The sequence below is a fragment of the Onychostruthus taczanowskii genome, unplaced genomic scaffold, assembly GCF_017590055.1.
Source record: "Onychostruthus taczanowskii isolate IOZ18803 unplaced genomic scaffold, ASM1759005v1 scaffold32, whole genome shotgun sequence".
Lineage (NCBI taxonomy): Eukaryota > Metazoa > Chordata > Aves > Passeriformes > Passeridae > Onychostruthus > Onychostruthus taczanowskii.
In genome coordinates, this window is record NW_024500572.1 from 4,059,284 (window position 1) to 4,086,647 (window position 27,364).

At 48.9% G+C, this 27,364-nt stretch overlaps 2 protein-coding genes across 6 annotated transcripts; one reads left to right on the forward strand and one right to left on the reverse strand.

Annotated features, from left to right (window-relative positions):
- The first annotated feature begins 411 nt into the window (after positions 1 to 411).
- DAO (D-amino acid oxidase) lies at positions 412 to 4,950 on the forward strand. The gene is made up of 10 exons (XM_041410356.1): positions 412 to 605; positions 726 to 840; positions 1,193 to 1,269; positions 1,677 to 1,742; positions 2,085 to 2,139; positions 2,583 to 2,687; positions 3,166 to 3,248; positions 3,767 to 3,884; positions 4,386 to 4,484; positions 4,816 to 4,950. Exons 1-10 carry the CDS (start codon positions 412 to 414, stop codon positions 4,948 to 4,950), a joined length of 1,047 nt encoding a protein of 348 aa, XP_041266290.1.
- Positions 4,951 to 8,165: 3,215 nt separating this feature from the next.
- LOC121338958 (SV2 related protein) lies at positions 8,166 to 26,802 on the reverse strand. 5 transcript variants are annotated; one of them, XR_005953093.1, is made up of 16 exons: positions 24,225 to 25,147; positions 22,950 to 23,035; positions 21,924 to 22,022; positions 20,578 to 20,649; positions 20,101 to 20,225; positions 18,271 to 18,334; positions 17,603 to 17,728; positions 16,494 to 16,622; positions 16,088 to 16,161; positions 15,722 to 15,798; positions 14,431 to 14,538; positions 13,019 to 13,130; positions 12,692 to 12,773; positions 12,373 to 12,462; positions 11,189 to 11,955; positions 8,166 to 9,163 (listed from the first exon to the last, which is right to left on the reverse strand). XR_005953093.1 is itself a non-coding variant. In XM_041410355.1 (16 exons), the coding sequence occupies exons 1-16, from the start codon at positions 26,514 to 26,516 to the stop codon at positions 11,767 to 11,769; spliced, it is 1,629 nt and encodes a 542-aa protein (XP_041266289.1). In that variant the 5' UTR covers positions 26,517 to 26,802; the 3' UTR covers positions 8,166 to 11,766. The 5 variants fall into 5 exon arrangements, 4 of the variants coding, with proteins under 4 accessions (XP_041266289.1, XP_041266286.1, XP_041266287.1 ...); XM_041410355.1 differs by adding an exon at positions 26,482 to 26,802 and having other exon boundaries at positions 8,166 to 11,955; positions 24,225 to 24,385; XM_041410352.1 differs by having other exon boundaries at positions 8,166 to 11,955.
- Positions 26,803 to 27,364: the final 562 nt, after the last annotated feature.

Consider the following 27,364-nt stretch of genomic DNA (forward strand, 5'->3'; position numbering starts at 1 on the left):
TGGGGGGTTCACAGTGTCCCTCTGCAGTGGGAGCTCCAGCACCTCCCTGGCTGCTCAGGGACGCAGAGGAGGATCCCTGGGGCAGGACACACCTGAGCTCCTTGTGCCAGGTGAGCAGTGCAGCCATGCCAGCCGAGCTGCAGCTTTTCTGCTGGCACAGCCAGGGGTGGAGACACATTCCCCAGCCAGTGTGAGGAACCACAACCCCCCACGCATGATTCCTGGATCAGAGCTTGAGGAGGGCTAGGAGGCTTTAAACAAAACACTCATGAGGATCTCAGCGCTTCCCTGCTGCTCTGGCAGCGGAGCTGAGGCTCCTGCAGGAGCTGAAGCTCCCCCGTGGTGTCCCCAGCTTGTCCAGCAGCCCCAGCTCTGCCCTGGGAGCCCTCATCCCCCGCAGGAGCCGGAGCCATGCGTGTGGCCATCATCGGGGCCGGGGTGATCGGGCTCTCCAGCGCCCTGTGCATCCATGAGCAGTTCCACAGCCTGCTGCCCTCCCTGGAGCTGGAGGTCTACGCCGACCGCTTCACCCCCCACACCACCAGCGATGGGGCAGCCGGGCTGTGGCAGCCCTACCTGAGTGACCACGGCAACCTGCAGGAGACGTAAGGCACGAGGAGGAGGAGGAGGAGGATGGTGCCTGTCCCTCTCCCTGTGTGCCATCAGCTGCCCTGGCACAGCTCCGTGGGGCTGGCAGAGCCACCACTGTCCCATTCTCATCCCAGGCTCTGGAATAAAGAGACGTTCGATTACCTCCTCGGGCAGCTGCACTCCCCAGCAGCCAAGGAAATGGGACTTTTCCTCATTTCTGGCTACAACCTGTTCACGGAGCCGGCGCCGGTAAGGAGATGAAGGGAGGTCACAGGCAGGCTGGGAAGGGTTTCAGCTCAGCAGCTGCCTGCTGTGGGCAGGGCTGTGCTTCTTCCAGCCAGGGCTTCCCAATATTTCCAAGTTTTCCCTATGATGGTGCCTGGGACATGGTGTTTTCTGTGCTCCCGAGGCAATATTGGTGTGAGGATCCAATAGGAGAGTGGGAGTGACAGAGCCTGTCCAGCCGTGCTGGCAGCTGCACATCCAGCTGTGTCCCTCTGGGATGGGCTGTGTCCCATGGGATGTGTCCCATGATCCCCCCACAGCTCCTGTCCCACGGTGATCCCAGCCCATTAATGATCTCAGAGCTCTTTTTCTTCAGGACCCATCCTGGAAGAACATTGTCCTGGGATTCAGGAACTTGACACCAAAAGAACTCGAACTCTTCCCTGGCTACAGGTATTTTTCAGTTTGTTTTTTGGAGACTCGGGTAGGACAGTCCTGGATATCTCCTGAATACAGTCCTGGCATGAGGCAGTGGGAAAAGGAACTGCAGGTGTAGAAATGCCCTCACTTCTTTAAAACTGCTTCCCTTCAAATAAGTAGGAAACAGCTCAAATGGCAAAAAAAGCAGCAACCAAGCACAGAAACCATTCCAGCTCCTCTCTTACCTCACCTTGCCTCAATGTCAAATTAGGGGAGGAAAACCAGAAGGTGTTTTATGCTGTAAAAAGGGAGGAAAAATCATGCACTGATGTGAGGAGGATCCCAGGGGGAATTGGGTTCCCAGATGCACAGTGGCTGTCAGGAATGTTGGGGCAGGAGGCTCCTGCAGGTCCTCCCAGCCTCCTCTCCTCCTGTTTCAGCTATGGCTGGTTCAACACGGCGCTGATGCTGGAGGGCAGGAGTTACCTGCCCTGGCTCACCAACAGGTGAGTGCAGCTGCTCCTGTTCCCTCTGGCTGCAGGTGTGGATTTTCATCCTGCACATCAGGATAGGGTGGGCAGAGATGCATCCCTGGGAAGCAGGGAAGAGGCTCTGGAATCCTGTTCAATGCCCCGGTGGGGTAACACTCTAACAGTGGGCCCAGGAGTGCATTTTTTGCATGACAAAAATGAAAGCAATGGGATACTTGGAGTTGCATCCAATGGCTTTTGGCTTTGGAAGAATTCGGGCCTTGGTTTTATTCCTGTAATTTCTAATGCTGAGCAGGTGTCCTGGCATGGAACATTTGCTTTTAATTTGCCAGTAACAAATGAACTTGTGCTTCCCAGGCTGACGCAGAGGGGAGTGAAGTTTTTCCATAAGAAGGTTGAGTCTTTCCAGGAGGTGAGTGGGGATGTGGAGCCAGGGCAGAGGGCACAGCCCCATCCCAGAGTGGAGAAGCAGCATCCAGCAGGCAGGTGCTGCTCTGGATATTCCTTGGCATGAGTGATGGGCCAGGGAACAGCAGCAAGACTATGCCAAGATGCAGGAAATAAATTCTACCAGGAAAGATAAAGGGTCTTGGGTATTGAGGGATGGCTGACAGAGGATGGGGTAGAGCATTTATCCAGCATGGATTGGCTGCTTTCCCTGGAATGGCTTGGTGGCACACATGGGATGTCAGCAGGAGCTGGCTGGGGAAGAAGCTGTGCCCTGGATCTGGCCCTTATGCTTTATCCATTTCCTGACTGTTGGAAAGAGCACTTGGCTCGTTTGGAAGCAGGAATGTTGTGTCTCTGTGGCAACATCCCTGTGTGCTGCTCCCAGCCGTGTCCCTCTCTCCTCAGCTGTTTTCCCAGGGTGTGGATGTGGTCCTGAACTGCAGTGGGATGCGCTCAGGGGACCTGCAGCCCGACCCAGAGCTGCAGCCTGGCCGGGGCCAGATCATCAAGGTGAGCTGGGGCAGGCCTGGGGGCTTCCCAAAAACCCATCTGTTACCACAAGGAGTGTCTGTGCCCTCTGGGGAAAACCATGGGCTTGTGGCTGGATCCACACTGGGATCAGGTCCTGATTCCCAGCAAACACTGCTCATGTGGAACCAACCAGATCCCATTCCTGGTTCAGCTGTGGGAATGCCCTCAGCCTCCAGCCTGTTTCTCCATTGGGTGAGGGCTGGGGGAGGTCAGAGGCACAATGCTGATAATAAAAAGACAAAATCTTTGGGGGAAGACGGTGATTATTTGGAGAAGCACAGGCGAGTAGGAAGCTCCTCCCTACCTGCATGCCTGTTTTCCCATCTTCCCAGGGAAGCCAGCACAGGGAACACTGAGCTAAGGGAGGGTCCCATATCTGGACCCTCGTGTCCCTCCCACTGTCCCCTGAGCCTGGCACCCACTCTCCAGCTCTGAATTCCTCCCCTTCATCTCCCAGGTCCTGGCCCCGTGGGTGAAGCATTTCATTATCACTCACGACCTGAAATCCGGGATCTACAACTCACCCTACATCATCCCAGGGTAGGTGACAATGGCTGGAGAGCTCAGCCCTGGAGGGTCCCTCTTTTTGCTTTTGTGCTTCCCAATGATCAAGCAAGGTTTTGGAAGAGTCCAGCCAGCACAGTCTCTTCCAGGCCCCCCTCAGCCTTAACTTGCCTCTTGTCCTTTATTAATCCACAGGAGTTTGGGGCAGCAGCAGCACCAATCTCTGTGTTCCTATCCAGAGCCATCCCTTTCCTTCCAGCTCTTCCTGAGCCAGGCAGGAGCAGACCTGTTTGATAAGGGTGGAATTATCTGTCTGCTTTGTCCAGACAAGGAAGGGCTGACAGGATTTAATAAGTGACTTGCTCACGAGCAGACGTGCAGGCACCTCTCTCTGCCTGCTCCATGTGGGAGTTTCTCCCACAGGAATATTTTGGAGGCTCAGGGTGTAGCAGGATCCAACATCACACTCACACAGTGTCCCTCCATGTGGTGGCCCCACAGGGGACAGCTGGGGACAAGCCACCACCGTGTGTCTCCTTTGGCTCCTGGTACAGGAGTGAGTTCACAGTCCTGGGAGGGGTTTACCAGCATGGAAACTGGAGTGAGGAGAACAGTGCCAAGGATCACAAATCCATCTGGGACAGCTGCTGCCGGCTGCTCCCGGCTCTCCAGGTGGGTGACCTGACTGCCAGCAAGGGGCACGGGGAGCTGGGGGTGCTCAGGATGCAGGAATGAGTGCTGGGACAAACCACAGGAGCTCGGTGTTTCCACGAGTCAGGGTTTCTGTGTGTCCATCATGGATACCTGGGGTTCTTCCACCTGGCTGAGGGACAGGCAGGGCTGGGGCTGGCACTGAGACAAGGTTTGTAGGGATAATAATTACTCATTTATAGAACCAGAGCTCTGGGAGGTTCCAGCCCTCTGTCTCCACACCTTTAGAGAAGGGTTGTGTCCACTCCCAGTGCTGCTGTTATTCCCTGGATTAGCAGGAAAGGCGGTGTGGGGCTTTGGCACAGGGATTTGCCTCAGCTCCAGGCTGGCACTGCCATCCCAAATCGCTCTGCCTGGAGCTGCTGCAGGATGGGCAGCCCCTGTCCCCACTCATCTCAGGGCTCGCCTGGTGCTGTGAGGTTTGGCTGGTGGGATTCCAAGGAATGCTGGTTTTGCTTCCAGAAGGCGAAGATCGTCGGGGAGTGGAGCGGCCTGAGACCAGCCCGGCCCTCGGTCCGCCTGGAGCGGGAGAGCATCCGCCTCGGGAATCTCCAGGCAGAGGTACCTGCACAGCCCCGGGGGCTGAGTGTGATTAATCACCGTGTTAATTGTGCCTGGGGCAGTGATAAACAAGCCCTGTTCCTGTGATCATCCCTCTTTCCATCGCCTCACCAACAGCGAGGGAATCTTTGAGCCCAGGGATAAATGTCAGAGATACTGAAACAAATTATTGATGTGGCTGCCCCATCCCTGTAAGTGCTCAGAGATCTGTTGGACAGGACTTGGAGCAACCTGGGCTGGTAGGAGATGTCCCTGCCCAAAGTAGGGGGTGGAACAAGAAGGGCTTTGAGGTCCCCCCAGCCCATGCTGGGATTCTGTGCTTCTCCCCCAGGTGATTCACAACTACGGCCACGGCGGCTTTGGGATCACCATCCACTGGGGCTGTGCCATGGCAGCAGCTCGGCTCTTTGGGAGCATCCTGCAGGAGAAGAAGCAGCTGGGCACCCTCCCAGGGCCCCGCTTGTGAGCACCTGCTCCCCTGGAATATGTGACAACAGTGGCTTAGGAATCACAGCAGAAGGATGGGAACAGCACAGGGATACACTCACAGGATGCTCCACCCCACTCTGGCTCTCAGCGTCTCATTTCCAGGTTGCTGCCGTTTTCCAGATGGCTCCACTCTCTCCACAACCTGCCTGGAGGAAGGACTTTCAAATATGGACTAATCATCCGTGGCAAAGTGCACCAAGTGCTGTCTGGGATCAGGCTGCAAAGGGCAGGCTGGGTTCAGCTGAACCCTGGACAGTCCTGCAGTTCATCTGCACCAGGGGACAGGATCTGAAACGGAGCTGGGGACACCTGAGGTCCCTGCTGGCTGCTCCAACACCCAGTGTGTAATTAGATTTACAGGCTCCCCCCCAGGAGGCAAAAGCTCCTTAGTAGGAAGAAGCTGTGAGGCTCCCAGGGAAGTAACAGCAGCTCTGGGAGCACGTGCCTGGCTTACTCCACTTTTCCTCACATTCCTGCCAGGACAAAGCTCGGGCTGCAGCACCTGCTTAGTGTAGCTGGCACCAGACAGCAGCACTTGCCTAAAATGGCCTTTCCAAACGATGTTTTAGCAACAAAAGCAACTTGTTCCAGTCCTGTGGGCTTGCCAGACTCTATATATAGCAGAGAGCATAAAAAAATAGCTCTTCTTGTCCCTAAAACTCCCACGGGCCCCTCAGCTTCCCATTTCTCCCAGCTGTGGGACACAGCTTGGAGAGAGGTCCTGGCTTGGGCAAGGTTGTGCTTCTCAGAGGAGGAGCAGGACCTTTTGGGATGTTCAGGGATGCTGTTGGGGACCCAACACACTGTTCTGAAGATACAGCCTGGCTGATCTTCCCATGCCATGTGTCTTTTCTCTTTACAAACCATCCCAGACAGGGCACTGGATGGTGAGGAAGCCTCAGATCCAAAGGCTGTTGTGAGCCCAGCACAGTGCCTGGCTCACTGTCCTGTGTGGATAAGCCAAGTGTTCCTTACTCATCCGTGGTGCAGCTCCTCTCTCCTGCTGACTCTGTGTGCCAGGAATAGCTCAGCAGCGTGGGCATCTCCCTGCTGGGCTTAGCAAACACAGCTGGGCAGGGGAAACTGGGAGCCACTGCCATGCCCAGGCTGTCCAAAGAATTTCCAGCTTCCCTGGAAATGTTGCAGCCACTAGGTAAAGTCAGGAAAAGGAAAACAAAGGCTGGAGAAAATTCCCTGCTGATTAATGCTGAACTCAAGGGTCTGTGATCCCACCTGAGGAAAAGCCATTCAGGGGAACTGGATCCCCTTGGTTTCACTTATTCCAAATATGAGACATTCAGGAGCACATTCTCTGCTGTAAATCCAATCCCACTTTGGTGATTTTGGGAAAATTCCATTGGACAAACAGGGGTGTAGGAAATCACTGTACTCCTGACAACAAGCAGCTGATTCTTGTGATCTCAGAGCCTGCAGGAGCCTGTGATCTCACATGGCCTCTTGGCAAACAGGAATGAGCTGATCTGTAATTTTATTTGCAGGTTAACTGTTTTCTAAAGGCCTCAATTTAATCTGTGTGACCAATAAAGGGAATGTTCAAATCTCTTGTGCATGACGGTTCTTCCTCTTAGTGATGGCAGGGGAAGGGCCTCAAGTGCTGATTCCACAGAAATGTCCCAGGACATCATCATTCCATGTGTCCACACACATTTCATCCTGGAGGAGCAGGAGTCATCACTCCAGATTCCAAGCAGACCAGGGACCCTGGAATATCCTGTGAAGATCTGTGGTTGCTGACAGTCCCCAGGGCATTAAGAACTGACAGAAATCACAGAATTGTGGATTTGGATGGGAAGGACCTTGAAGATCATCCAGTCCCCTCACCCTGCCAGGGCAGGGACACCTCCCACTATCCCAGGTTGCTCCAAGCCCCCTCCAACCTGGCCTTGACACTTCCAGGGATGGGGCAGCCTCAGCTTTCCTGGGCAAATTCCCCACTGAAGGATTGAAGTTCATTTTGAGGCCAGGGAGTCGGGGAATGGGGTCTGGACAATTCCTGCATGTCCTCTGACACACACAAAGCATCACCTCCCATGTCCAGTGTCCATTTCGGAAACTCCCAGTTCTCCACAAGGATCTCCTGTGACCCAGAACAAAGCTGGAAGCACATCAAGTATCAGGGAAGTCAGTGAACAGCAGCTCTGGCAGTTGGGAAAACTCCTGCCAGAGCTCAAAGAGCATTTAGACACCACTCCAGGGATGCACAGGGTGGGACTGTTGGGGAGTCTGTGCAGGGCCAGGAGCTGGACTGGATGATCCCTGTGGTCCCTTCCAGCTCAGGATATTCCATGATCCTGAGAATGAGCTTTAGAAATGCCTGAGGATGCCAAAAAAAGTAACCACAGATGAAAGAATATTCCACCCAGCATTGCTTCAGCCACACAAACCCTTCTAGTTCCCAAATAATTCCATTCCCAAGAAGGAGGCTCTGCATCCCAGGCTGGGAGAAGGAAGATGGAAGCACTCTGGGATGAGAACACCCTGCATGAGCATGAGAAGGATTTGCAGCTCTTTAGTAATTTTGACTCATCCTTCAACCACCTCCTGCCTGTAAGTTATTGAGCATCAAAATAAGAATATCAGTGACAGGGTAGAGGAAAATAGGGTTGGGCACTTAATTATGGTTTAGAAAAGTGATAGGGAAATGAAGGTTTATATTGAAATGGAAATTAGTAGAAGGAACCCTCTCTGCTCCAAAGTCCAGACACATGTGGAGCCACCTGATGCCAGCACACCCAGGGAAGAGGCCAAACTGGCTTTAGTGTCCAAACTGAATTAAATATGAAAATCCATTAAAGATTTAAGAGAATTTAAAAAATTACAGAATCCCAGAATGGTTAGGGTGAGAAGGGATCTTGAAGTTCATCCAGTCCCACCCCTGCCATGGCAGGGACGACTTCCACTATCCCAGGCTTCTCCAAGCCCTGTCCAACCTTGCCTGGAACACTTCCAGGCATGCAGTATCCACAATATTTTGCTGTAGTGAGGTTACTTACAATGGGAACAGGAATCCTCTGACTTTTCTTTACATCTAAATACACAAAACAGACAGAAAATGAGTCAGACCTGCAGAGTGCTGAGCCCTGTAGCTCAAACCTCTGAACACCAAGATACAAAAAAAAGCAAAGTTATGACCCCTCCTAAACATCCCCCAGAAGAGGCAAAAACTTATTTCCTGAAAAAACTATTTATTTGTTTAACATAAAATATCTAATGTGGACTTCAACTCTCCAATGCCACGTCAGGAACAGGAACCAGAGGAGTATTTTACAACAAGCTTGAGATACACCAAGTATTTCAACATTAAAATGTAAATCCAGCTTAGAAACTGTACATTCAGACATGGAAACATTCGCTGCTCTTTCAGCAAGTATTTGGGAATAACAAATCATCCCATCCAAGCACACTTGGGGAATTACATTCCCACAGCTTGGCTATCTTGGACACTTGGCAAAACCAAATCCCCCAATTCTGTTTGAATTCCAAAGGATCTCACTTTCTTTTTTGAAACAAAGCAGTTGCAGTGATTCCTTTACCAGTGAGAAATACCCAGTGTGGAAAAGGATTCTTTGGAAGTTGATTTTGTACCTAAATGGTGCTGCCCTACTGATAAAATCTAGAGGTGGTGATTTAGAACTGGTGTGTGTCAACCCCAGTGTTCTCAGTGAACAAGCTAAAATGGCCTTATCTTATTAATTTTATGCAAATTCCTGCAAATCCTCAATTCCAGCTCTGTTTCTGCAGTGCCTGCTGAATTCAGCCAGGTGAGATCAGCTGTGGTGGGCTCCTACCTCTCCCTCTCATTCAGCTGATCCAAAGCCCATGGACATCCACAGATTTTCCCAGATTTCAGTGAGCTTTGGATCAAGCTTTAACAAAATCAAAGATCCAGCAACACCAATCTTGGTATTTCTATCATTAAACAGATTTTTTTAGTGCAGAATTCATAAAAAGTGAAAAGCAAAAACGCCTTCCATTTTTTGGGTAACACTGTAAATGTCACAGGTTAAAACTGATCTATTCAACAGCATGGAAAATGTTGCATTCCCCTATAAATCTTTACCTGGGAAGAGGCTTATCTGTAGGATCCAGGTGTGCATGAACAGATAAACTTCACCTAAAACTCTCTAAAGGCCGTTGAATGCAATTCTTTAAAACTGCTGAATATTCACCTAAAAAAATAATGGAGTGAGATGTGAACATTATCCTGGGAAAGCAGAATTTGAACTCACTGAGTAACAAACTGGGCCATGGCCTGTCCTGCACTTGGATTCTTTGTCACCTCTACCCAGGCTCAATTCCAGAGTGTTGGGATGCAAACACAGCTCATGGCAAGCCCAAGGAAGGAAGCTTGGAAACACCTGGGGGACTGGAATGGCCTCGAGGGCCTCCAGCAGCAGCAGGATGAGGATGGAATGTCAGAGCTGTCACTGAGGGGTGAGAGCCTGACTGTACACAGGCAAACCCAGCTCCAGAGATTCCAGCCCAGCAGCTTTTCCAGCTCACTGGCCACACGTGGGGTAACATCTGATTAAACCCATCCAGGATCTGCTTCCTCACCGCTGTGTCCCATATCCAGCACATCAGAGGCCACTCCAAGTGAAAGCAGAGAGGTTCCCCATCCCTGGAAGTGTTCCAGGTCAGGTGTGGATGGGGCTTGCAGCAACCTGGTCTGGTGGAAATTGTCCCTGCCTGGATGAGCTTTAAGATACCTCCCAAGACAAATCACTTTGGAATTCTGGCATTCCATGGAACAAGTCCCTCTGCTCCAGGCTGCCCTAGGCACACAGGGAGCAGGACCCAACTCCAGCCAGGCAGAGGGAGGTGGACAGACCACAGTTGGTGTCAGTGCCATGAGTGCCCTGTCTGTTTACTGGGATCAACTGGAGCTTGATTTAGGTGGAGTGTGAGGACACAGGGACAGGGGACACAAAAAGAACCAACCCAGCTGGAAGGGACAGAGGGTTCTGTGCCATCACCCACAGCTGAGCCCAGGGATCCCAGGGATCCCTTGGGAGCTGAATTCATTTTCATCTCGCTGGGAAAAGCCAAGTTTGCCTGTTTCCACCAACCATTTCTGTAATCCTTCACTGAGTCACCATCCTCCAGTGGGACTGCATGGATACTCAGTGCCTTGGCAAACTCAGTTCTCAGCAGAAATCCCCCCTCACACAATTTCAACCTCTTTGGCCTTTTCCATCAGCCTGAGTTTCCTGGCTTTCTTTAAGGAATTTTCCACTCCTGTTTTCCCCTCAGTTTCCAAAGGAGCAGCCTGGCACGTGGTGGAGCACTGAGTGACCTCAGAGCTGTGACCCTCAGTGACAGCTGTGCCCCACAATGCTCACTTGTACTGCACCAAACATGGACTTGGAGACCTATTCCTGACCCCAGGAACGGGACTTGTTTCCCAGAATACTTAAAATGTTCAAGTGTAAAAATGTGTTGCACATTTACCTGTGCTCAGGTGAGTCACCTGCTCAGACAGACCACAAACCCCCACTGCTCCCACAGCCTCACCAAGTCCATCTCACCCACATTTGGTTGTGTGTCCCAAGGTCTGGAATCCTGAACATCCACTGAGACCTGGATGAGGCACATCTCAGATCTCTACACATTCCCACAGACTCTGCCACCTGACTTGTGCCCAGGGACAGGTTTGTGACAAACCAGACGAGCTTGTCTTCCCCTGAGCTCTGTTACATTCCCTGGCAAGAGCGGGATCATCCCTTGAGGAGCCACACCTGAAGGAGGGATGTTCCTCATCCAAGGGCTCTGCAGATGGGCTCTTCCCATGCTTTTGTTCATTTATTCCAGCTACACTCCTTTGTCACCAGTACAATCAGCAGGAAAGGTCCTGCCCAGCTGTCAGGGAGTGGCTCCATCCCAACAGCAGCTCCTGATTCTGGTTGGGGCTACCCCACCATGAGGATGTGCCCAGGTAATGGAGCAGGGACACATCTGGATCCACACAGAGAACTCCAGGAGTGAGAACCTCCTCACTCCAAGCAACAGACAGAGAGCTCAAGGTCCCTGGCAATGCCAGAGAAGTCCAATTCTGTTCCAAAAAAATGAGGATTTACGCATTGGACTCGATGAGCTTGGAGGTCTTTTCCAGCCTTAATGATTCTGTGATTTACATTTCTGCTACAAGGTCCCAGCTCTGCAGCAACACCACCCTCCCTGCTCCAACTACCCACCTGGGATGGGAGAAACAGTCAGGAATCAGTTTCCAAGCAATTCAATCTCCAGGAACAAAACCCAACTGGAAAGCCTGGGATGGTTTGACAGAATCACATTTTGGTGATGGTTTTGATGGCTAAAAGTGCAAGGCAGGCATTTAATCCATAGTGGTAGGCATGGAATCCACCCTGTGCCAGGCCAGGGCCACACTAAAGATGAATCTCTTGGTTTTAGGCATCAAGAGCTCAGTGTTTTAATGACAGCTTATGCTGGGCTGCAGTCACTTGGCATTTGCTTGGCACAGGACATTTTAAGCTGAAGAGCTGACCATGCAAGCACGACAGACTGAAGAGAAACCCCTCCTGCTAAACTTCCAAGGATATCTGCATCAAAAGCCTCTCCATCCAAAAAAGTTTTTATGAGTGTGAGCAAAGAGCAGCAGAAACACAATTTGCTGAGGTTCAACCCCAAACTCCTGCAGTTTGACACGTGAGGATGGCAGTGATGGTGGTCAGCTTTCCATGCTTCAGGCTCGGAGGTTTTGTGAGACACCTTGCTCCTACCCTTCATTCTTCCAGTAGGTTTCCATGTCCCATCATTCCTGTGATTCCCCTGGGGAATGAGATCCTCTGCCCACCATCTCCTGGCCCCATTCCTTGTGGCTGGACTCCTGCAGGCCACGGCCCTTGGTCTCGATGGGCAGGAAGCAGGAGGCCAGGGCAGCCAGCAGGCAGCAGCCACTGTAAACCAGCAGAGTCAGATAGACTGAAGATTCCAACATCACCTGCAGGACAAAGGCAGGAAATGCAAATCAGCATGGAAATATTGATGGAGCAACAGAAATTTTAATTGCAGTATTGGGAATAAAGTCTAATTTGAAGCTTCTGGAAAGGAGGGAGATTTTATAGGTTGTGCCAGGACAAGGGACAGTGGTTTTAAATCCCCAGAGGGCAGGATTAGATTGGATTTTAGGAAGGAATCCTTCCCTGTGAGGGTGGGAGGTCCTGGCACAGGTTGCCCAGAGAAGCTGTGGCTGCCCCACCCCTGGAAATGTCCAAGGACAGAGCTTGGAGCAACCTGGGATAGTGGAAGGTTCCACATCACCTTCATAGAATCAGGGAATTGCTAAAGCTGGAAAAGACCCCCAAGATCATCAATCCAAGCTTCCTGTGTGTCCAGTCTCAGAGGAGAAGGGATTTACCTGTGCAATGAATGGGGTTATGAGGGCTCCCACTCTGGCCATTCCACTGCATGTTCCCAGGCCCAAAGCACGTGTGGCTGTGGGATAAACCTGTGGAAAAAAAATCACCTCATCAATCACAGTGAGAAGTTTTCCTCCTTCCACTCCTAAATCAATGGGAATTAATAAGTGGTGCCACAGCACATTCTGCCAGACAATGACAATGGGATCTACAGCTCCAGTCTGGAGTGAGGTCCATAGGGAACAGGTCATCAAAATGACTTTCCCACCCTGTTCTCACACCCCTTGAATATTCCCATCACCACAACAACCCCCTTACCTCAGGAGTGTAAACATAGGCAGCCTGAAATCCTCCTGAAATAAAAGCTCTTGCAATGAAGAGCAGCACAGTAAGAACATTTCTGTGAGAGGAAAGAGGAGAGCAGAGTTTGGAAATGTTAAGTACCATCTGATGGGTTCACTTGGAATTTACTTTTACTTCCCTCCCAAACTCTGGTGAGAAAATCCAACCCCAGCCTTAAATCCTTCTCCAGCTGAGCACGACCATCCCACAGCTTTTCAAACCACCACTCCCAGTTCTCCCACCACAACCAAGAGAGGGCATGGAGAAATCCTTTACTCCAGTTGTTCCCTGTGCTGGACTCACCTTCCAACACAGAGAAAGAGCAGGAGGCTGCAAAAGGAGAAGACAAGGAAGGACAGGGCCATGGTTTTCTTGCGGCCGATGCGGTCGATGATCCACAGGGTCACCAGCACACCTGTGGGAAGAGACCAGGAGACCCTTGGGAATCTAGCAAAGAGGGGCTGCAGCAGATTTAACACAGCCTGGGTAGTTTAGGTTGGAAATTTTGGCCTCTCTTTCCAATCCTTTGCTGGCCCCAGGCAGGGCTGTGGGATGGATTGCTGCTGGTGCCATGTGAGAACAGGAATTCTGTATCCCAGCTGCTGAGCCCTGCTACATGCTCCAGAAATCCACAAATCCACACTCCCATCCAGGGATTACTGATGGGAATGCCTAAAACACCTGCTCATGGCTCACTGGAAGAACTTCTATTCAACTTCTGGCCATTGTTCCCTGCTGGATTTAAGGGCTCTTTAGAATGTGGTATTTTCTTTCTCTTCTGTTATTTAGATGTTTCACCAAATTATTTCTCTCCTGCTTTTTCATAGGAAATAGATCAAGCTCAGTAAATCTCACTATTAAGTCTTCCCTCCAAAGCAATTTTCCCAGATCCTTTTGAAAGCTGATGCACAGCAGGAGTGGGGATTATTCCAGCATCAGTGTCACATCCAGAGGCACCCTGTCAATATTTCCCACCTCAGAGTGTGTGAGGATCAAACCAGACCTTGCAGCCACAGCACCACTCCAGGCACCCCCTCTTTTTTTTCTGGGTATCCTTCCCAAAATGCCTGTTTGGCAGCACACTCCTCTTAGGAATGACTGTGCATATTTCTCAGTCATACTTGCAAATTATCATTCATTTAATGGCTTCTCCTTGAGCTTTTAGCCCTGAAATGATGATCAAGGAGAGTGAAAATATCCTGATCCCTGTCTCTGGTGTTGTTTCAATCAGATTAACATTGGGAAGTCCCCTCCATCTGAAGGATCAATGGCTGTTTCACACTATTTTTCTTGTCCTGTGCCAGACTGTCCATTGAAATTTGCTGGAATTGCCTGAAAATCACAGGTTCAGGACTGAGGCTGGACACAGGGATTTAGGGAGCCAGTTCTCCATGGATTCACTGTAACCATCATCCTCTGAAAATACCTCTGGAAAGTCACTTATGGAGAGAAATTCCAGTGTTTCTGCCCCTTTGATTTAGGTTTTCCTCCTCCTGAAGTGTTGCTGGGCTGGAACAGAGGGGCCATTCCAGAGCAATGAATGATTTTTTTTCTGGAGTGATCCCAGGGCAGGGAGAATCCCCAGCTACAGCAAGGAGCTCTGAGTGCTGTGGGAAGCATCAGGACAGAATCCCAGTCCCACTGCTGCTGCCAGAGCCCATTGCCACACCCTGAGCCATTCCAAGGAAAAACTGGAGCTTCCCATTGCTCCTTACCAGGGAATTCTGACAGGGTTGTCCAGAGCAGGTCAGTGTAATCTTCCTCTGTCAGGTACTCACAGGTCAGGCTGCACTTGGCTTTCACCTCCTGCCTTCTGCTGGATACTGTAGGGAAAAAAAGCACAAATATTCAATATATTTTATGCAAACTCTTCCTTGTTTATCCTTCCTGCTGGGTCTCTCATTTTTACTGCTGAAATTTAGGAAGGGATGGGCTGGAAGGACTGGTATGGATTCACTGCACCCACCATCCGTTAAAATACTTCTGGGAAGTTGTTTAGGGATAGAAATTCAAGTGATTCTGCTCCTTTGATTTAATTGTTGTTCCTCCTCTGAATGCCTGCAGTGCTGCTGGGATGGAACTCAGAGTCAGAGGGGCATTGAAGAGCAATGCTTGGTGATTTTGCCTGAAAACAGTGAACATTTACATTTTCTGTGACAGGATGTCTCAGCTCAGTGAAAATTCCACCTCCTTATCAGCTGTACAGCCTGAATTATTTTCCAGTCCAGGGCTCAGGACAGAATTAACTCCAATAATTCAGTTTCTCCCAACACAAATTGGGATCCCAACACTTCCTACACTCTGAGAATACTGAAAAACCCCATGTCCTTATAAAAACAAGGGTTTTTAAGGGCTGCATTCTCCTCTGGGGAGGGAAACCTGAGGCAGAGCTCTCAGAGCTCATCACTGCTGCTCAACGCTGGAATCTGAGGCTGCTCCAACACTCCCCATCTGCCTTTTATAATTTCCCAAATTCCAGGCAGTTTTCCCTAATTACAAATGTTCTGAATGCAATCATTCCTCCCCTGGGGAATCAAACTGTTCAAGCCTCTTCTTAATTCAGTCAAAGCACCTTCTTTTCCCCCCCCAAAAAATTCTGCAACACAAAGGATGTTGATTTCCCACCATTATCTTTTTTCTCAGCAGGTTTTCCCATCCTGAGAACCCAGGAGCTCCACAGCAGCAGTTTCTCTCTCTCAGAACTAATTAGACCTGTCAAACCTGCAAACTTGTATTTATTCAATCACTTTTTTTTTTAATCAAGAGGAACAGATAACAGGTCTGCCTTGAAGTTTGTCTTCCTGTTTGACATTTTGGGCTCAAAACCACTGCAGGACCTCTCTGCACTGTGCAGAAATTAGGAAAAAATTTAAAATAAAATAAAATAAGAATTTAAAACTCAGCCACGTTCCTTTTCCAGACCACCAGCAGAAGGTGATCTAATAAAAGATATTCCAGCAGTTTTAACAGGACATATTTAAAAATAAAAGATGGAGCAATACTCACTGCTGCAAACATCTCCTGCTTGGAAGAGCTCTGTAGTTAATAAAACTAAACCATAATATGAAAAAGCATTGGAAAACCTGCAAGGAAGCAAATGAGAGAGGAAGTTTTAGCTGGTCCAACTTAAAAGAAACACCACCAATCAAAAGTCCTACCTCAAAGCTATTACAGCATCCAGAAAATTAAAGGGCATTTTGATTTGGAATGCTTGGGTGGTTGAATAAATTACAAATCAATATAGGTTGGGGTTTTTTTGGTTGGTTGGTTTGTTTTTTTTTCTGAGGAGGAAGTTGCTGTATTTGTGTAAAATCCCTCCAGTAAAACCCATCTAGAGCTGTGCTGGCACTAAACCTTTGGGTTTTTTCTTACCAAATAAACCAGAGCAACAACGTGGTCCAGCGGAAATGGGGGGTGAAGAGATCCCTCATTTTGCCTCGGTCCTCCTGTTGGGAACAAGCAGAATTTGGGTGATGAGGGACAGCTAAAGTGTCAAATTTCATCTTGTCTCTTGCATTCAGATCCAGGAATTCTGACCTGAGCTCTTCAACAGCCTCAAGGTTTGGTTTTCTTTAATAAGTGAGGTTAAATCACATTAAATGCCCATTTTAAAGCTGCTTTTCACTTCCAAATGAGAAATTAACTCTTCCTCAGTGGAAAAGAGGCCTAAATGATCAAACCTCATTTTTTCTGCCTAGCTGAGACATTAAAATGAACAGAACATGGATGATTTGCTTAGAAACTGCCTCAGTTTCACTGTTCTGTGAGCTGTACATACCTGCCTGGAAACCACCAGTTTTCCCAAGGGCATTGGAGCTCCATTTTCTGTGGCAATCCTCTTCAAAGTGGCCAGAGCCTTCTCCTGGTTCCCAGATAACACATCATACCTGGCACTTTCTGGCAGCCACTAAGGGGGCAGAGCAGGTCACACATACAGGAGGGTGTCACAACCAGCAATAAACTCTGGGAGTTTCCTTGGGGGAATCTCAGTGACTCCAGCAGATTCTCACATAAAAAAAGGATTACAGAACTAAGCTGGAAGAATTCCAAGGAAGAGTTGCAATAATCATCTCATCAGGCTTTAAAAATTGCAACCCCCTACTTTCCCCATCAACTCAGAATCCTTTCCTTTCCATTCCTTTGGGTTTATCCCTGAGAGCTGTTGGGAATTTTTGCAGGTTTTTTACATTATCCTTTCTCTGCAGGAATGGCAAAGCATCCAGGGCAGGTAACAAGATGCTCCTGGCATTCCAAAATGTATGGGTTTAAGCTCCTTTTAATTTAGAACAAGCTTGTGATCACCTGGATAACTGCAGGTATTCTTGAAAAACTAAGGAATAAAAAGGGCTGCTAAACCCACCTGACAAAGACATTGATCTTTGAGGAGACTGAGTGCTTGGCAAAGATATCACCTAATAAATAATAAAATATATCACTGAAGCTCAGGTTTAACTTATTTTAGAATCTGGCCTGAACTCTGAAGATCCCATCCCTGATTTGGGAGGATTCTTAAGTGGAAATTGATTCTAGAAGTGACAAAATATAAAGAGAATTTAGGGAAATAGCAACAGCTTTTGATAAAATGTTGATTCCACTGAGCTTAGTTGAAACAAAGTAATTGAATTGGAGAGGGTTCCAGGCCTGATTTCACCAAATTCCAGCCCTCCATTGTCTTCCAGCAATTACAGTCACATCAACCCAACTCTCCCTGGAATGTTTTTCCCAGCACCCTGTTGAAACTGCATTTTTTGGTCATTATTTCAGTTATTTCACAGAAGACACCACCAGAGAGCTCAAAACTGTCCTGATTTCCTTCAGCTGAGTCACAGAATGGGGTAGAGGAACGGGAATTGCAGAAATTCACATGAATCCATGAGGAATACCTACAAAACACAGGCCAGCAAAGAGCAGGAGTGGGAGGGCAGAGAGGATGAGGAGCCAGCGCCAGCCGAGCGTGGGCATCACCACCACTGCCAGGAGCACTTCAAACACAGTCCCAAGGGCCCAGAACACCTGGAAGAGGGAAAACCAACAGAAAAAATGAGGAATAGAGTGCTCTCAAGGCCTCTTCTTTGGAACATTCCAGGCTGTGCTCACCAGGGATGGCTGGAGAGAGAAATTCCAGTGCGAATTCTGCCTTAAAATATTCCAAGGTCAAAATTCTGCCCTGAGTGACTTGGACAGGTTTGGATGAAGTTGTGGAGCTGAACTTAGCACTGAATTTGTGGAGCTGTCAGCTCTCCAAATCCATCACTGAGATGCATTTCACCACAAAATCATGGACATAGAACACTCCTCTTGTGCTCAGTCTGCAGCCCTGGGTGCAAAATAATTTGGAAAAAGGCAAATTCAACACCAAGAGTGGAGTGTGACTGGAAAAGTTTCTGCTATTTTTGGAGCTGGGCTGGTAGCAGAGCTCAGGAGTGACTCAGCTCCACACCAGGGTGGACAGGCCAGGCCTGGCTGCAGCTCTGAGGGGATTTCCAGGCAGGAGGATGGAAGGGATGTGACCACCAGAGGATTTGTTCCTCGAGGATGAGAATGCACCCACTCACCTCTATTAATAAAATGCATTTTGCTCTGGCTTTCATTGGAAGGAACTCAGCATATAAAGTTACCCTAAAAGAGGGAACAGAGAGGAAAATGTCAGCACAGAGAGGGAAATGCCACAGGTTCAAACATCCCTTTTGCCTTTTAATAAAACTGCCAAACCCAGAGGAGCAACTCAAAGCTCTCCCTATCCCCAGAACCAGCCAGGCTGTGACAGTGGGTCACACCTCCCCCTTCCACCCCAGAACAAACCCTTCAACATTGCAAGGGAGGACACAATTGGCTCTTTTTGTGTGGTTTTTGTGACCCCATGGTCATCAGTTAAATGCAGATCTTGATGCTCATGTTGTCATAGCCCTGCTCTGAGCCAGAGCACCATTGGAAATACCATTTTATCTGGTATTTTCAGTGTGGTCCATCAGAACTCAACACAAACTCTTGCTGGATAAAGAATTTCTTCAGGGCTTTACAACTGGCTCAGAGAATTCCCATCCGTCTCCTGTGCCAGGGTTCAATTCTCCAAGAGGGGAATACTTTCATGTCACTGATATAAAATAATTTGCATTCTTTTATTGTGGAATTCAAAGAGCAACCACTGAGGCTTTGCTTCATGCCTGTGCCAAGGAGTGATGGCAAAGCTTCTCCAGGAGGAATTCCTGAGGAGGAATTTAGGCAGCAGCCAGTCCAGGCCCTGTCATCTCTTTCAAACTGGAAAGGTTTGGCTTTGCTCTGTTTGCATTGACTCAGTCTTCAAACTCCTCAGGCTTCCTTTGAGGTTTGGGACAAAATTCCTACTAACTTAAAGAGTGGATGGATCTCTGAGGAGCTGCCCAGTTTGTGGAGAGCAGGAAGTTTCACACAATATTTCATTCAAGCAGAGATGTAGAGAACTCAAATCACATCTTAAAGTGCAGCTCAGGTCCCTCTGCAGTGCAGAGAAAACAGGAGCTGGTGAATGACCCCAGCAAAAGAAGGACATGGAATTGTTGGAGCCAATCCAGAGGAGGAAATGACACTCACTCCATGGAGATCCAGGCACTCACCTCCAAAATAACACAGCTTAAGGATATTAGAAAGGAGTTACTTTTCCTGCTTCATCCATGTTTACCCCTCTGTCAAATAAACCCCTGTTATAGTCAGAAGAGGAAACAGATTCAGGGAGGATGGGATGCACTTGGAGATCTGTAACTGGCTCTGGTTTTTCTCTCATGAAGCCACAGAACCTCAGTGAGCCAAGTCCAGTGGCCCTGGCTGGGCTGCACCTGCAGCTCTGGGTTTTTATCTGGGAGTGGCCATGGAAAAGCCACTGGGAAGGAATCTGTGAGCCACCAATCCAAGCCAGGCTCCAAAACAGCACCTCCAGAAGGCAAAAAAATCAATTATTGGTAAGGATAAAAGACTACAGAGAGAGAGAATGGCTGTACCCTTCCCTTTACATTTATAATTAAAAGCCCAGAACAGGGTTATTTATTGCAGGTGGGAAATTTATGGATCCCTCTCTTCAGTGAAAGGAACCACACAATGACAGAGAAATATCCTGAGACTTCCTTTTCCTTCTGAGCCATCCCAGCATCTCCAGTGCTCAGGTCTGGGCTGTGTGGGTTTGAAATTCCAGCTCAGGGTGAGATGGGAAGTTCAGGCTCTGACTGAAGAATAATCTGGGATTTTACAATCACAGTCAGGGCCTCTAAACCCTGCTGTTTAAGGCACGACCTGCCTTGCAACAAGACCAAGGTTTGGGGTGGCTGCACAGAAACAAGACTTCAGTCTTACAGGAGAATCTCATTAGAAAGAAAGAGAAATGAGGAAGTTTGGAGTTGTGAATATTTACTTACGACTGAGGCACTCCTCCAATCCCAAAGCCCACCAGGCCCCTCAGCACCAGGATCCAGCTGTAAATGGGAGCAAATCCACTGAGGATCCCATAGTAGAGGGTCCACAACACACTGATCTTCAGGCCCTGTGTGCAGCAAGAGTTAAAAATCACTGTAACAGAAATGGAAGTGTAAAATAGAGCTTCAGATGCTTTCTCTTTCTAGGAGCTCAGTTCTGGATGTGCTTAGTGCTGCTTGGTACACGTGGACATTTGGGAATATGGAATCCTGGAAGGGTTTGGGTTGGAAAGGAACTTAAAGCTCATCCCATTCCAGATGCAGGGACATCTTCCACTATCCCAGGGTGCTCCAACCTGGCCTCAAACACTTCCAGGGATGAGGCAGCCACAGCTTCTCTGGGCACCTCATGCCAGTTGCACTGAAATGTCCATGCTGCAGAAATACTGGGATATATCCCAGCAGGAGCTGCAGACTTACTGTTTTTCTCCCATACTGGTCTGAAATGTTTCCCCAGAGCGTGGAGCTGGACATCATTCCCACAAACACCACCTGTGGAACAGCAGGAAAAAAAAAAATCTTTCCCTTAACAACTGAAAATTGCAGTGTGACAAACACAGAACACAAACTTCCAGTGAAACCAGAACATTTCAGCCCAAAACAGAGTGAGATGTGCAGGGGGTCAGAGAATGGGTTGGGTTGGAAAGAGCCTTAAAGATCACTGAGTTCTCTCTGGGCTGGAGCAGGGAAGCAACAAGGTCCCTCCTCAAGTCAGCTTTGCATTAAAAGATCCATCAGAGACAACCCAGACAATCCCAGTCTGGCCTGGACTGGGCACACTGGTATTGTCCCATTGTGAGCCCAGCCCTGGAAGACACAGAGCTCTCCAGCTCCATGGAGAATATTCCTGAATAAAAGCTGAGGAGCTGTTGGCTGAGATCTCCAGGACAAAGCTCTCCTCCAGCCTCCTACCACCATCCTCAGCAGCTCCCAGGTTTGAATGGAGATAAAATTACACCTTAAAAGTTTAGAAAAGTCTGAAGTGTGAAAGAAAACACCCCTGAAGCCTTTTCAGAGGTGACACTCTCGTGCTGAGCTGCACTCAGGGCTGGGACATTCATGGGATTCAAGGACACCATTTCCATCTGCTGAGCATGTGAACCATTTTACACAATCAAACAAAGGGCATGAACAACTAAAGGAGAGAGAAATTCAGGGGAAAATGTCCCTGCATTCAGCAGTGGCCTATGCTGAGAGAAGGGTTCCCAGTTTGTTTTCTTATCCCTAAAAGCATTGCAGGATTCCAACACCACAGCACCATCCCTGGAGGTGGTGTTGTAAGATCTCTGCTTCCAAAGATCACTGGATAATCCCAGAATTATTTAGGCTGGAAAAGACTTCTGATATCATTGAGTCCAACCTCAAAAATCAACTGTTTGTTCTCTCTCAGAGCTCTCAGCATGTCAGAGAGCTTAGATGTGGGGAGAGAGAAAGATTTGCAAGCAAGACAATAAAAATTTACCAATTCTTTAAAAAATGGCTTGAATTTTAGGATGAATCTGAGTGAATTCATAGGTTTTCCTGGAAATCACATGAAACTTTGAAACCTGCAAAATGCCCTCAGTTCTCACTGGATTTCATTACTTCCATCTTAAAAAAAAAAACTCCTATAAATATTTTTTTTAAATCTCCTATAAACTTCCAAGCTGAAGGCAACCTGCAAAGGCCACGAGGAGATTTAGTTTTGGGGATACAAAGCAAAATGTCTGGATAACAATGATGGCAAAACCTCAGGGAAGACAGGAGCTGTCAGGTATTTTTCCTACCGAGGTGAGCAATGCAACCTGCCAGCTGGGTAAGCGCCACTCACAGTGCAGCTGAGGAGCAAGGATACTTAAAATCATCATTTCCATGGCATCTGCCATCTGCAGGGGGAAGAGAAAGCAAAAATCAACAAGTGCCTGCAAATCAGGTGGATTTAGGAGTCAATAACAGGCCTTGGTGACGTTTCCGTGATGTAACCCACCTGTGGTTAAAGAAAATGTTAAATATTAAACATTTAAACTCATTTCTGATTGTCAGCACTTTTAGTAACTCTGGCAGAGAGGATTCAAAGAGCTGAATCCAAAGATTGTGAGGAGGTTTGGCTGGTCAGTGACACAGGTTCAGTCACTTCCACAGTGCAAATTCCAGCTTTCAGCTCCTTCACACATGGGTTCAGTCAGGAGTGTTTAATACCTTGTAACTTTTCCCTTAAACACTCCTGGATTTGCATGGATCACCTGAAAACCAAATTCCACAGCTGAATTAGGATCTAAACTATGGCAGATTCCAGCTTTTTACATGGATAAAAGCCAGTAAATACAGCTCCAGGTATCAGGATCCTGAAATACACCACAGGAGGTGGAACACAGAGCTTCAGAAAGAGCACAAAAATGGAAACCAAGACTTTGTTGTTGTTGATATCAAAGTTAAAAGTGAGAGTGCTGGGTTGCTGCTCTTCTGAAACTGAGATTACAGCAATCCTGACTGAAACAGACAACTGAGGTGGCAGCTGATGGGAGGAATGTGGCAAAATCACTGCAGGAGCAGCCTGAAACCTCTTGCATTTGAAACCAAAGTGGAGAATTGAAATGGTTTTCCAAACCCTGATTTCTAAGAACTTCAGAGACAAAGAAATCCATCGTTACCCCTCACAACAAGGCTGAGTGCTGCTGTTGGTTTAGAATTCCCAGTGAAATTCCTGCTTTATTGTACATTTATCTGCTTGGAGAGTGTCTGCCCCCACTATCTGAAATCCCTGAGATTCTCTAAGTGATGATCAAGAATGGATCCTGATCCCAATTACTTGCCCATGCCAATCCAGTAATGACAGAGAGCTTCCACTGGAACTTCCCAAATCCAATGGCTTCCACTGCATCCTCCACCATGAAAGTATCTGCAAAGAAAACAATTCCAGTGGGTTCCTTCCCGAGAAAAGCCAGCCCTTGAGAGAGAATTTTCTGTTTTAATTACTAATTAATTGGCTAATCTGCTGAGATCTCAAATCTATAACAGAGCTACTTAGTTGTTATTATACAATTTCTACTCAGGAAAATCACTGTGTTCCTCCAAAGCCAAAATAATTTGAATTTTTCCTAGAATATTTTAATCACATGGAGGTAAATCAGTGTGGCACCCACAAACCCAGCCCACGTTCAGCCTCTTCCTCCTGGGAGTGACTCCTGCAGCCACTGGAGTGCAGCTTTCTGTGGGGAGAAACAGCTCTGCCCCAGCCCACAGCAGTGCTGGGAGCTGCAGGGAATATTTCAGTGCAACCTCTCATTATTTAAATCAAGAATTTCTCCAAAACACACAAATCTTAAACCCAGTTTCTGCTCAAAATGCTGCTGGTTGTTTCCCCACCCACTGCCATGACCTCTTTAGTTTGTTCCAGCTGAAGGTGCTGAGAAGTCTCAAATTCCTTTGCTCAAAGGCAAAATGAAATGCCCAAAAAAAAGCACATTTTGATATTTGAGTTGTTTAAATCAATTTAAGTCTCACAGTTCTAACACTTGCATCAGCTTGGAAAGGACATTCCTCAGGAAAAACTTTGGCTGTGAGATCCCCACAACAACACAAATCAGGAGGAGATCAAACAAAATCCAAGGGATAAAGCACAAAAACAAGACTAACACCAAATTTTCACACTGTGCTAAGACAAACCCAAAATTTCTCCTCCCTCCTAAAGCAAGATGCCTCCAGGCAGGAAGCAGAGGCTGAGATGGACATTCCTGATGTCCTCTAGGAAAAGAGGAGCCAGGAACTCTGCAGATTCATCTCAGCCTTGAAGGACAGCCAGGTGTAGCTGCTCCAGGAGCTCTGAGCAGCTCCAGAGGGAATTCAGAATTCAAACTCCAGTGTGGCAGCTGGATCCACAACGCCCTGACAGGAGTATCCAGCACAAAAAGGAGCACAGAGAACATCCCACAGGGAATGGGCTGATCAAGCCACCATTTTCAGGTCTAACACAACTTCCCTGAGTTATTATTTTTATCTGGGCATCCTTATCTTCTCCAAACCCCCTGCACCCAACCTGACTGAGATGAAGAGATCCCACAAGGCAGGAAAACAAGAGCCCTGCTCACCATCCGTGGGGTTGGCGAATTCCTTGGGCACTGCAGCTCCATCCCCCAGCTCCACGGGCTCCAGCTCCGTCCTCACCCCCTCGATCTGCACCTCGTGCTCTCCCGAAATTCCATCCTCCTCCGACCTCGAGCTCTCCCCCGTGCGGCGGAACTTCACCACCCTGAAAGCACAAAAAAACCGGGATGGATCCTGCCAGGAGGATTTTCCAGCTGGGGAGGTTTGAAACCCCTTTTCCATCCAGGTTTCTCCTCATTCCCGGTCTCCATTCTCCACTGGGAACTCTGGGATTTGGGTTTGGTTTGAGGTGTCCTACCCTGGGATGGGATCTCATGTGCTATGCACAAAGTTACAAAACCACTGAGGTCATAAAACTATGATGGAATGATGCATGTTTAATGAGATGCATGTTTGGTGGGCCTGGATTTAATTGGAATTAGGCATTGCTGTGTCATTGAATTTCAGGGGTTTTGTCCAGGCAGGAAGAGCCCAAATTCCATTTCCTGAGTTGTTTTTGTGATTAGAAACTCCAGAAATGCACCAGAATTTGAAATATTATTTAGTGAAATACAATTACTGAGCTCATTCATTGGAAGAGCTGAATGGATGGATTTTTTTTTCCCCATGCTAATTCTGTGACTCTGTTTTCATCTTAAACAGAATTATTTAATATCTTGTAATTAATGAAACATCTATATTTTAAGACCAGAATTTGCTAAACTGACACAGCTTTGATGTTTTGGTCAGAGGGATTTTCTCCCTTCCCACAGAGGAGGTTCTTTTCCCATTTATGAAGTTTTCTGTGGCCAAAGATTTGGGAACAGATCATCAAAGCTCCTTCACTTTACCTGCAACACAGCAGAACTTTTTCCCTTTGGAAAGTGAAAATCCCTTGGATTTAAGTGAAATAGTTTTGGAAATAAATTAAATTATCACAGAATCACAGGGAGGGACCTTAAAGATCATCCCAGATTTGGAGGTGATGGATCCTACAAAATCTGAGGATCACAAACCCAGATTGCCACATTCCTCAGCACAGAAAATAAAAATATAGGTGTATAATTTAAGGATAGATGAAATAAACTGATACAAACAGAGGAAAAAACTCCACAGGGATAATTTCTGTTCCATATTTGCCAGATTTTTCACATCTGGGACATCTCAAGGAGCTGCTGCATTTATTTGCAAAATCTCACAGCAGCAAAACACCTGCACTGGAAGGTACTTTGGAATATATCCCCAGGTTTTGGTCTTAAAAATGGGGGGGGGAAAAAAGCTTGATAAAACAACAACTTCTGATAAAATAACCTCAGATTCTTTTCCCTGACAAGCTCAATCCTAACCAAGGACTGGGAAAGAGCTGGAGTTCCTGTCCAACTTAGCAGGAATGTTTTGGGACAGGGTGCTCTGTCATTGACACGAGCTCATGAATATTTAACACCAACTTGAAACATTCCTTCCCTGCCAGACAGAGCCCATGATTTATAAATAGGAAATATGTTGCAAAACACCTGAGAATGGAGCATGAGGAAAAAGCAGGTTGGTTTTAAAGGAAGCATTTGGAATTGAGGGGAAAGGGAGGGAGGAATTCCTGGGGTTAAAGGCACCAACGATTTTAGCAGGTTTGGGGCTGGGTTTTTGCCTTTTTAAAATTTTTTTTTGCCTTTTTTTCTGCACAGATCCAGCACCCACATCCCTAAAATCAGCATTTTCCTTGTGCAGCAGCAGCGTTTGGCTTTCCAGAAACGCTGCCAACGCCGATGGGGATTTTGGGGTCCCCCCAACCCCACCTTAGCAGGGCAGGTTCTGCTCTGCGATCCCTCCCTGGCGAGGAGGAGGAGGAGGAGGAGGAGGATGGCGAGGAAGCACAACGTTATTTACAGCCAAACCCCCCTGCAAAGGCGATCCCAGCGTTTCCTCTCCCAAAACCCCCACGGTTTTATCCCAAGCCCTGCTGATTTTTTACAGCCATCAAAAAAAAACCAAAAAAACAAAAAACCAAAAAACCAACAACCAAAAAAAAAAACCTCAAAAAAACAAAACCAAAAAAAACCCAACAAAACAAACCAAAACCCCAAAGGAGATGAGTGAATTTATGTAACGAACACCTCCTGCATCCCCCGGGATGCTCCACCCGGGCAGCTCCAGCGGGGAAAAGGCCCTGCCCGCCGGGCTGTCAGCGGCTTCCCGGCAGATCTGGCCGCTGCCCGGCGGGATTCCCGCGGCCGGAGGGGCAGGAGCCCCCCCGGAGCTACTCACGGCAGCTGCTTCAGCTGGAACAAATCCTCCTCCATGGCCGGGCGGCGGCTGCGCTCATCGCTCCCGCACGGCGGGCTCGGCGGCGGGATGGAGCGGCCGGGGAGGCTGGACAGCTCCGCAGGAACCGCCGCGCCTAGGCTCGGCTTAGCTGGGCTCGGCTTAGCCAGGCTCGGCCCGGCGCGGCACGGATCGGGTGCTTTGGCACGGCTCGGCTCAGCTCGGCATGGTTTGGCTCGGCTCAAGTGGGCTTGGTTTAGCTCAGCGTGGCTCGGTTTGGCACGGTTCAGCTCAGCTGGTTTGGCACCTCTCAGCTCGGCTCGGTTTGGCACGGTTCAGCTCGGCTCGGTTTAGCTCAGCGTGGCTCGGATCGGTTCACCCGGAGCGGCCATGGCTGGGCCGGGCTTAGTTCAGCTCAGCGGGGTTTGGCACGGCCGGGCTCGGCTCAGCACAGCTCGGCTCGGCTCGCACGGTTTGGCCGAGCTCGGCTCAGCCGCGGTTCCCCCATTGCCCCGAGCGGGGCTGGACGGCTCCGCCGGGCGATCCCCCGGGCCCGGGCCGTGTCCCCGGGGGTCACACCCGCGGCACCGGGGATCCCCGGGCGCCGGACCCGGCCCCGCTGCCAGGGCTGGACAACCTTTCCGAGCGGGTTTGCCCTCAATATCCCGAGCAGAGCGCCACGGCAGCGGCGGGGCTGTCCCGCTGCTCTCCCGGAGCTCCGAGCCGCGGCTCCGGGACACCCCGGGCGGGCCGTGAGGCTCGGGCAGCGCGGGGATCCGGCCCGTCACACCGGGACCAGTCTGTGACCCACGGGGCTCCCCAGCCCAGCCGGTATCACACCGGGACCAGGCCCGTCAGCCCCGCTCCGGGCCGCCCACACCGCTCC